At 57.1% G+C, this 10,308-nt stretch overlaps 1 protein-coding gene across 2 annotated transcripts; it reads right to left on the reverse strand.

The window, feature by feature from the left end:
• Positions 1–461: 461 nt before the first annotated feature.
• Mapk12 (mitogen-activated protein kinase 12) lies at positions 462–9,402 on the reverse strand. Of its 2 annotated transcripts, XM_020181369.2 has the most exons (12): positions 9,056–9,402; positions 8,841–8,970; positions 6,285–6,343; positions 5,165–5,276; positions 5,015–5,044; positions 4,661–4,708; positions 4,058–4,172; positions 3,547–3,618; positions 3,365–3,444; positions 3,217–3,295; positions 2,958–3,131; positions 462–1,053 (listed from the first exon to the last, which is right to left on the reverse strand). In XM_020181369.2, the coding sequence occupies exons 1-12, from the start codon at positions 9,178–9,180 to the stop codon at positions 974–976; spliced, it is 1,104 nt and encodes a 367-aa protein (XP_020036958.1). In that variant the 5' UTR covers positions 9,181–9,402; the 3' UTR covers positions 462–973. The 2 variants fall into 2 exon arrangements, with proteins under 2 accessions (XP_020036958.1, XP_073940853.1); XM_074084752.1 differs by having other exon boundaries at positions 3,365–3,618.
• Between the last annotated feature and the right edge of the window lie 906 nt (positions 9,403–10,308).

Below are 10,308 nucleotides of genomic sequence, written 5' to 3' on the forward strand. Positions count from 1 at the left end.
AGTGGCCTGGGGAGGGCAGTGCAAGCTCTCAGAGGCCAGGCCTGCCCTTGGCAAGAAGTTAGAGAGCAAAACCCAGCCCTCAAGTCTTGGATGGCCTCAGCGGCCAGAGGGCCCCTACCCTTCCTCCCCAGGAACCTTGGCCGAGGATCCTGGGAGCTCAGCCGGAACTGAGGTGCTAGCTGGACCCTAACACAGTCTCCTCATCCTGGGTTAGGCTCTATGCAGCACACTGGCTCAGACTCCTAGCCTAAATGAAAGGAAAGTCATCTCACAAGAAAGGAGGGGGTCAAGCCCTAACCAGACTGGCTGGGGAGGCAGGCACCAGCCCTGGCTCGGGAAGGGGTAGGCTTGGAGCCTCCACTGGTTCAGAAGGGTTTAGCTCAGGGCACCTCCTTTCTTTAAGCAGGGCAGCAGCTCAAGGGCCTGAAGTGGGGCTCAGGCATCAGGTTGAACAGCCAGAGTGGGAGGTCTACAAAAGAGTTTATTTCCTTCCGCCAGGTGAGCACACCAAATGGTCGGTTTACATTCAAAGCTGGGAGTGCAGAGTCCACAGCACCCCCAAGGAGGGATGGTGTCCCTGGGTCAGTGCCCCATGCCCTCCATCTCCCTCCTCTCAAGAGCTGGCCTCTGCACAGTTCATAGCAGGCAGGGCTCAGACCCTGAGCTTGACCAGTTCTGAGGCTTTTTGCTGCACCCTGTTGGAGGGGGTGCTGTTCAGGGGCCAAATGCCAGCCCCACATGGGGTAGGGGTCCTGTGCAGAATGCTCAAGTGCTCCACCAAGGTTAGCTGGGAACACTTGAGAGCAGAGGAACAGGCCTGGGGAAAGAGGGGATCCACAGATCAAGGGGTCTACTCAGTCTCTCCAAGCAAGGCCAGAGTGGTAATCAGAATTCCCCTCCCAAGGAAGGGAGACAAGGAGCTTGTGAAGCCCCAGCCTGGGCCCTTGGGTATCCCCACGCCACTTAGGGGTCTTCAGAGAGCTGTCTCTTTGGGGCTCCTGGCCCCCAGCTGCCTGGGAGGCTTGAAGCTGAGTACTTCTTTATAAGTGACACCTGCAGAGGGGTGAAAGGCAAACAGGACAGTTGGCTTTTGCTTTTACCTGAGAGCAGAAGCTGGCACTTTTTGGGCATATTCTCTAATCTTAACCTGACTGTACCACTTAGACAAATTCTATGTGAAGAATGCTATAAAGCTGGGTTTTCCCAGCTCATCACAAGGTGATGAGCGCTTGTGTTCTATACAAGGGCTTGACCAAGTGATCACCATGGTCAATGGTGTATTGTGAAAGCAAAAGCTTCCAGCCACAGTGTGTGTGGGCAGGGACCACAGAGAAGATCCTGTGGCCTGTGGTTCAGGAGTTATCTTGTTTATCAGCAGAAGTCTTTCATCACACAGAACCAGACTCATGAGCTTGTGACATAACAGAGAAATGGGGATGACCTGTTGGAGACACAGAGGACCCTTGTGGCTCTGAAGAACAAGATTTGACTTGGAAGGCTGAGATTGGGGGGATCACAGTTCAAGGACAGCCTGGGCAAATAGTTCAAGAGAACCCATCTCCAAAATAACCAGACTACAATGAATTAGAGATGTGGCTTGAGTGGTAGAGTGCCTGCTTTGTGAGCACAAAGCCCTGAGTTCAAACCCCAGTCTCACCAAAAAAAAAAAAAAAAAATGATTTGAGAGCCTCAGTCAGTCTAGCTCCTCCATCCTGATGATGCAGGTGGACAAGGGACTCAGTGGGACATTCCATTGTTGATTTGCTGCCCTCAGGTTGGAACCTGCTATTCTGAAACAGCTTTCTAGCTCAAAGCTCAGTGGGAAGACCCTTGAAGCTTCCTGAGCCCAGCAGGAGGCCCCTCAAATATAAAGGGCATCTGTAATCCCAGCTACTCGGGAGGATTCTAGAGATCAGGAGGATCATGGTTTGAAGCCAGCCTGAGGAGACCCGATCTTGAAAAAACCCATCACAAAAAAGGGCTGGTGAATTGGCTAAAATGGTAAGAGCACCTGCCTAACAGGCAAGTATGAGGCCCTGAGTTCAAACCCCAATAATGCCAAAACAAAACCAACCGACGGCGGGGGGCCCAAATAATGTACACACATGTAAGTAAATGTAAAAACGATTAAAAAAAAAAAAAACCCAGAAAAAGATAAAAGGAGGAGCTAGATGTGGTGGCGCTTGCCTGTAATTCCAGCACTTGGGATCCTGAGTCAGGAGGATCTAACAAGTTTAAGGCTGGTCTGGGCTATATAGGGAGTTTGAGCCCAGTCTAGGTCACATAGCTAGACCTTATCTCAAAAACAAAACAAAAAAAGGGTGAAGGCAGTGCCCTCAGTATAAGGGGACAGTGAGCCCAGATCCTGGAGGTACAGAGCATAGCCATTGTGGGGGGGCGGGGAGAGATCTGAACTACTCAGTAGGGCTGGGGGGTGCCAGGGAGGAGCAAGGCCTCTGGAGCTGCATGGAGGTGGACTGCCCCCCCGTAGGTAGGACATAAGGAGAGAACAGCTGTCTGAACGGGAGGGGTCCTGAAGTGGGGCAAACAGAGGCCAGGACAAATTTAAAAGATGTGAGGACAAGTGGATGTGGAGGGAGTTCAAGCATGGCAGGTTCTCTGGCCTAGATGTGAGGGAGGCTGGGCGTCACAGGGGCAAGGGTAGCAGGCCAGGAGGGGTCAGTGGCACTGCTGCCCTGAACTGAGATCTACTGCCCAGTTCCTGGGATCCATTATGTGCCAGCCTTTCTGTGGCGTTCTTGCCATAGAAAGAACAGGGATGCGCTTCTCCCTGACTTCTGCCCTAGCCAGAGGTCACCCTGGGCAAATTCTAGAGCCTCACACTTACCTGGGACATCCTATCCTCTTCCTCACCTAACCTGCAACCCAGGGGCTGTGGCAGGGGGAGGGGGTCCCTGCACAGGGCACGCAAGATCCAACACAGACCCCCTACTCACGCTTCCATTCCTCAAGGGTACGGTCCACATCGTCAAAGGAGTCATCATACTTCTGGGCCTTGGGCTCGTCCTCCGTGTCCCTCAGGGGCTCAAAGTAAGGGTGGGCCAGGGCCTCAGCTGCGGTCACCCGCTGCTCTGCATCCAGCACCAGCATCTTCTCCAGGAGGTTCACAGCTGTGGAGAGAGCAAATCAGGCCAGGTCAGACTAGAGAGAGGCCTAATGTTCCAGTGGCCTGGGACTTCCACCCGCCTGGCCTACCCATAGGGCTTGCGTTGGTCAGGACAGAGGCAAAATCCTTCTTCTCCAGCTCGGGGAGGCCCTTCATGTAGTTCTTAGCCTGTAGGGAAGAGGGTGAGGGCCAGCTCCCAGGCCCATTGCCAGCCTGCTCACCCAGCTGCCCACTGACCTCAGCACTGTGCAGCTTCTGTACAAACTCTGCAGGAGGTGTCCCTGTCACTTTCATGATCTCCTTCAGCTGGTCCAGGTCTGTACCGAGGTCAGAAGCACAGCACAGAGCCAGAGGGCAGGGACCACCCGCCACCCACCACCCAGGCATGCGCCCAACACTGCCCCTATGTGGGAGGATACGGTCACTGCCCTTGAACAGTATCTTCCCAGTAATCATCTCCGCCATGATGCAGCCCACCGACCAGATGTCCACTGCAACAGAAGCCCCATCAATGCCCCATCGGTGCCCCATGGGCAGGGATGGCATGCATACATGAGGGCGCAGGGTGAGAGACTGCAGACATAGGAAGTGGGGAAGGCCACACAGGGCGGCAAACACAGGAGGGGGTGCACACAGACACAGAGCAAGGGCACACAGCGAGGAGGAGGTAGAGACAGGCTGGGGGGATTCCACTTGCCACATCCTCCCCAGGCTCCCACCCCAGCTAAACAGCCTTCCCAGAGAGCAGCCACTGTGAGCTCCCCATAAAGAAATGAGGAAGGGCTAGGGTATGGTTCAGTGGTAGAGTACCTGCCTAGCGTGGATGAGGTCCTAAATTCAATTGCCAGCACCACAAAGTAAAAATAAGAAAGAAAGAGGGAAGAGGTAGGTGTGGCATGGCACCCTTGAGTCTCTGGGATGGCCTCTCACCTGTCTGTGTGTAACGCATCCAATTCAAGATGACCTCAGGTGCCCGGTACCATCGAGTCACCACATATCCTGTCATCTCACTGTCTGCCTGCCTGGCCAGGCCAAAGTCCAGGATCTGAGGGAAATATCAGGAAGGTGGGGCTAAGGGGACCCCTGAGCAGTGGACAGGCCAGTTGTGACCCAGGAGGGGGTTGGTCTTGAAGCTTTCAATCTGGGGCTTCTCCCACCTTTCCAGGGCTCAAGGACTCCAAGGTTTTCTCCCTGTGGCCAGTGCATCCAGCCCAACCAACCTCAGGAACAGGTGCCCGGGATTCTCTCCCTCCCTGCTCTGCCACTCCCTGCTCACCTTTAGGTACCTCCAAACCCTGCCCTGGGTCAAGCATGGGGGACTAGGGATGCTCCCCCCACTTCACCTGAAGCAAGTATAGAGTGTGCCTGCTGCAACCCCACCAAGTGCTTCCCTGGGACACATCAGCTGCTCAGCCCCTGTCCAGATGCCTGGGGTCTATTCCTCAGCCTGGGCCTGAGAGCAGGCAGGTGGACAGACAGATGGAGAGGGAGTCCCTGTACCCCACCCTGGTCATCCTCCCTGCCCAGCAACACCTTCAGCTCACAATCCTCGTTCACAGCCAGGTTGCCGGGCTTCAGGTCCTAGGACAGAGGAAAAGAGGCCACTGTGCCCTGCCTGCCAGAGCATGTGCAAGGCCAAGGGCCAAGGCAGCACTACGAGGGCCATTAATCTGGGCCTGGCCACTTGCCCCCTCCAGTCCTTTGAGGAAGGGTAGAAGGGCTGGGTGTGGCTTTCAGCAGTGTTATATAGAATGTCACCAGCGCCTCCCCACACCAGACCCCATCTTTCCCCCTTACAGGTGAGAAATGGCTAGGATTGAGCATTTCTCCTGCCCACACACCTGGAAAGGGATGGATGAGTGACCTCCCACCCCCACTAGATCTCACCCTGTGGATGATGCCAGCAGCATGGATATACTGTGGGAAAGAGGGGAATTAGCAGTCATCAGTTCAAGGGGCCGTCTGAGCCACAAATCCCTACCCTGCCCACCCAGGCAGCTCTGCCCACCTCCCTGTGGCTTCCCCTGCAAGCCCCACCTTCAGCCCCTTCAGCATCTGATACACGAGGAACTGGATTCGGTCATCGCTCAGAGTCTCGTGCTTCATGAGCTTGCCCAGATCAGTGCCCATGAACGGCATCACCAGGTAGCTGTGGAAGTGGGGCCAGAGCGCAAACAGTGGGGTGGGGCCAGCCCCTGGCTCCGCACTAACACCCGCTGGGCCCAGGCTAGGACTCTGCAAGACTCCATCCCACCAGTGCCCCTCAAGTGTCACTTTGCAGTACCCAGTGAGTACTTTGAGTCCTCACTGCCTCAGGATCCTGACATCCTGCTGGATGAGTTACTGTCCCACCATGCGATGCCAGGCTTCATCCACCATCTGGCCCCACTCTCAACAATGACTCCACCTTTTCACCTACCCTGCCCAAAATGACAGGCAGGGAGGGGCTGCACACCAGAGTTTTTGAACTCCAGACAGAAGGGGCTGCACCTTGAAGGCAGCAGAGCATAAACTTCACAGGCAGGAGCCCGGGGCAGGGATGAGGGTGGGAGCTTCACCATCTTGGAACGGAGATATGCAGGTGGGTGAAGGGAATAACAAGAGGAGCGTGGCATTAGCACTCCTCTGGGGCCAGTGTGGGCCCTTGATGAAGAAGAGTCTGCTACCCTTTCCAGCCCTTCCCTGGCCTTCTCCTTAGTCTTTGGCTGATAGCAGTATGCGTCCAGGGCTGGCCAACTGTGGAACAGGCTCAGAAAGGCAGGGGCAGGGCGGGGTCCTCCCTGCAGCCTCTGCCCTATCTGCCAGCAAAGGTCAGCAGCTCTGGTTTCAGGCCACACACCAGGTGCCAGGATCCTGAGCACGGGACCTGCCTGTTCACAAACACCACATCCAAGGTTCACACCTCAGGCACTGGGAGGCCCCAGGTGCCAGGCCTGGAAGGAGGAAGCCCTGGATCTAACCAGGAATGCCAGTGTCCATGGGCCCCAAAGCACATGGGAGTGTGGAGGAAGGGGTGAGTAGTGGGCATCTTGGTCCCCATTTGGGCTTTGTGGAGGGGGCCCCCAAGCCAACCCAGGACCTGAAGCTAGCACCCAGGAACCATTCAGGCCCCTCCTGCCTGCCTGGTCAGCCCAGGCCAGGCCAGGCCAGCACTCACAAATCTGTGAAGTCATCCAGGGTCTCATCAGGAGTGAACACATCCAGCAGCCCAATCACCTGGGGGATAGAGTGCCAGTAGAGGGGGAGGGCACAGAGAGGATGCAGGGGCTCAGCACACATACCCAGAGTATCACTGTGCTCCAAGCAGGAAGCCCCCCTGCAGCTGTTCTCATCTTCCCCCCACTGTGCCCATTGGCTCAGCCCAGCCCTGGTACACTTGTCCACACAGACACAAGCTATTTTTGGATGATGACAGCCAGGATCCTCTGGGGGAGGGGCAGCCCTGAGCCTGGGCTGGTTCCAGGTGTCCAAGTGCTCTAGCTCCTTAGTTCTCCTCCCCTCTTTTCCTCTCCCCAAGGTCCAAGAAGACCCATGATCAGAGTAGGTGCAGCCCCCTGAGAGTAGCCAATATCTAGCAAGTCCTTTCTAAGGTCATGCCTCTGTTGTCTAAGACAGACCTGATCCCACACAGCGCTGGATGGTTGCGGGAGATGGACAGAAAGGCAATGTAACAAAGGCATCCCCAATACTGAGGGATAACAGGACTTCCAGGAGCCCATGGGGGCCTCCCTGGGGATGGCATATATTTAAGCAGCTGGAAGTAATGAGCCAATAGAGGCCAGGTGTATGGTGGCCAAGGCAGGAGGGAGAACACGTCCAGAATTTGAGTAACAGGAAAGGAGGCCAGGTGGCTGAGACCCAGGCCAAGGAGTAGCCAAGGAGAGGCTGGAGGAAACCCACCCAGGCAGGGCCTTAAACACACACCAGGGGAAGGTGTGGCTTTGATCAAAAGAGTTGACATGGAAAAGTTTAAACACGGGCATGACGTAGTTGCAGTGTAGGGACAGAGTGAAGTGAGGCAACAATGAACACAAGGTGGAGGACATGTGGGTGACCACTGTAATCAAGGACAGAACTATGGGGAGGAGCGTGGAAGAAGGAAGAGAAAGGACTGGAGGCAAGTGGACCACAGATATGACCTGAGAGCTGGGGACCTGGGAGCACATAGAGGAGTGGACAGGGAACAGGGTCCTAAGGTTAAGGCAGGTCTATCTGAAAGACGGCTAGGACTTCTGTGCCTCTGTGTGTTGAATATGGCCCAGAACAGGGGGCCGGGTTTGAGGAGAGGGAGAAGGCCTGAAGTGGCTGAGAGGGAGCACAGGAAGCAGGACTGGGCCTATGTCAGATCCTCATCTCTGCTGAGGCCTCTCCAAACCTCAGTTTCCTCACAGGAAGAGGGGTTAGTACTGGGGGTTACAACTTCCCAGTGGGTGTTAGGGCATCCTGTAGGTAGCAGTGTCCAACTGTGGACAGGTCAGGAGCCTGGTAGGGATGGTGACACAGTGGAGGTGACCCGGCACAGACTGGATCAGATGTGGGAGATGATTAAAGAGGAGGCTCAGAGCCCTTAGCTGGACAGGGGAAATAGGCAGGTAGGTGGGTGGGTGGTTGTGGGTTCTGGAGGAGAAGCTGGGTGAAACCAAGGATGGAGAAGGCTACACTCATGGGAAGGTCTAGGTGTGCCTGGGAGGTAGTGAGGCAGGGCAGGCTTGGTGTCCACCAGAAGCAAACTCCACACAGAAAACGGGACAAGCCCAGGGCCAATGCAGACATGAAGAGCTTCAGAGAATAAAGGACCCACCAGAGCAACCAAGAGTGGCAGTGACCAGGAACCAAGAGGGTCAGAGATGAATTGACCCCCCCCCCCGTGGGTATGATGACCCAGAAGGGCCAGAACATCTGTCAGGAGCCAGGGTATGGGAGGGACAGACTTAAAACCCCAGGAACTATATCTAAAAAAGAGCTCCCCTGGCAGAGAGAAGGGCTCTAACAACCAGCAGTGGTGATGTGAGAGGCACGGGGACACCCCTGTGCAATGTCCCATGTACAGGACTGGAAAGGAAATGCCTCTCCCTGGGGGGGGCCTGGATATGCCCCCCATAGGCTTGAAAGTGATTCAGCAATGCTCTGCACCCTAAACCCCTTCATCCACAGAAACCCAAGGCTCTCAAGTGACACAGTCACAGTGTCCAACCCCAGAACTATGCCTTGACCTGCATTCCCAAGGACTTGCTTGCCTGGAGTGGAGAGGGGCTGGAGGGGCTGGAGAAAGGGGTCTGGGGCAGGGAAAAGGGGTAAATGTCCCTTCCAGGAAAACCTCCTACCACGCTGAGAATCCCTTCCCTTCAATGATGGAGGCAGAGTCTAAAGTAAGACCTCTAGGAGACCCAAGGCCTGGACAAGTTACTGTCCCTGACCTGGGCTGCTGAGCCAGATGTGACCCAAAGACGAAGCCAAAGAACTGTGGAGAGGGAGGCACTAAACTTCGGGAAAATAGTGTCCCCCCAAAAGGGGTCAAGCTCTGCCCTCACTTCCTTCATGGAACACTGCTCAGACAGGCTGCCTATCCCCGTTGGAGGCTGCCTGGGGGCTGGGTAGGAGGGGCAGAACTCCCCTGGGGAACAGGATCGTTGGAGCAGGACTTGCTGGGGAGGGGAGGATGAGCAGCGGCCAAGGGCGCGGTGTCTGTAGCTGGGGACAGCGCACGACTCACGTTCTCGTGGCGCATGTGCTTGAGGAGGCGCAGCTCTCGGTAGGCGCGCTTGGCGAATAACTCCGACTGGAAAGGCCGGTACAGCTTCTTGATGGCCACCTTGGTGCCTGTGCGGCTGTCCACCGCCGAGCTGCGGAGCGGAAGGCTTAGCGGGCCGGCTGGGCCATCGCCCAGGCACCGCCTGCCCCGCGGGCCGTCCCGCCCCGCGCGCTCACCACACTGCGCCGTAGGCACCCGAGCCCACGGGCTGCAGGTCCTGATACACGGCGCGCACTTCCCAGGCTGTCTTGGTCACCTCCTGGCGGTAAAAGCCCTTTCGGGCAGGCGGAGGAGAGCTCATCGCAGGCCCGGGCGCCTCGCCCCGGGACGGGGTCCCAGGATATGGGGCTTCCCCCGGCGCGCGCCCCGGGCAACAGCGCGGCAGGGCCGGCTTTGCGCCGCCCGCCCACCGCTGGAGCTCTCCCTCTTGCTCTTCCTTCGAAGTCTTCACCCAGGGCTCTTCCCAACCGCCGACCCCAGCCCGGCCGGCAGCACGCGGCCCCTCCCCCGCCCGCGGACCAACCGGCCCCCGGGCCCCGTGCACGTGACACCCCGTCCGCCCTCCGGCCCCTCCGGAAACCCGAGGCGGCGGACGGGGGAGGGCTGAAGGCTGGGGAGGAGAGGGAGAGAGTCGTCCCAAGTCTCATGGCTGACCCGGGGCGAAAGGCTATGCCCAGGCACTTTGGCCGGCCACAGCCCCCACTGGATTTCCCCTGTGGTTTTAGCAGGGGCCCCTCTAAGCTCTAGTTTTTACTGATTTTCCTGGACATTGGGCCCATCCTAAGCAGCATGATCCCCTCGGGGTAGGCCCCCAGCCCGGGGTCACCATCCACCTGCCAGTGTACTACCCACACCACACCGCTAACTCGATCCTCTATCCCTAAGTCACCTAGCCTTGCGTTCCCGTTCCTGACGTCAACTCCCGATTCCAGCCCTAAGGATGCCCCACCCCTGGGGCTGTCCCATCCGTTGCCCAATCTGGGGTTTCCCAGAACCTGTCCTGCCTGCATCTCTCTTTCCATATGGAGGAGGGGTTGGCTTTGTCTCCCAACTTTCTTGTACTGCATCAGCAACCCCATCTCTGTGGCCACTGGCCTTCAGCCTCCCAACCCAGAAGACAAAGGAGCTGGTCCCGAAGGACCCCCTGGGGGGCCCTTTTGCACCTCTACTCCTCCTCTCCCGGCACCTGGCCTGTGATGACTACTGCTTCAAGCACTTGCAAAGGCTAGTCCCTGCCCAGCTTGTCCTTCAAAGTCCATGCTGATCCTCATTACACTTCTGAAGGACTGCTGCCCCCAGGGTAAAGGCAGGACCTATTTCAGCATGACCCCTCCCAGTGGTCATTCCCTCTGAAGTCTGGCATAGATGCTTCTGGAGGGCAAAGTGACCCACAGGACCCCCCTGCCCCGCCTTCTGTGCCCCGCCTGCC

Source organism: Castor canadensis, chromosome 8, assembly GCF_047511655.1.
Source record: "Castor canadensis chromosome 8, mCasCan1.hap1v2, whole genome shotgun sequence".
NCBI lineage: Eukaryota > Metazoa > Chordata > Mammalia > Rodentia > Castoridae > Castor > Castor canadensis.

Coding starts and splice junctions, on each gene's coding strand:
- Mapk12 (XM_074084752.1), bottom strand. CDS start 9,180: ATGAGCTCTCCTCCGCCTGCCCGAAAGGGCTTTTACCGCCAGGAGGTG. Junction 5,277..6,284: donor CTGGATGACTTCACAGATTT/GTGAGTGCTGGC, acceptor CCACTTCCACAG/CTACCTGGTGATGCCGTTCA. Junction 5,045..5,164: donor AGATGCTGAAGGGGCTGAAG/GTGGGGCTTGCA, acceptor TCTTTCCCACAG/TATATCCATGCTGCTGGCAT.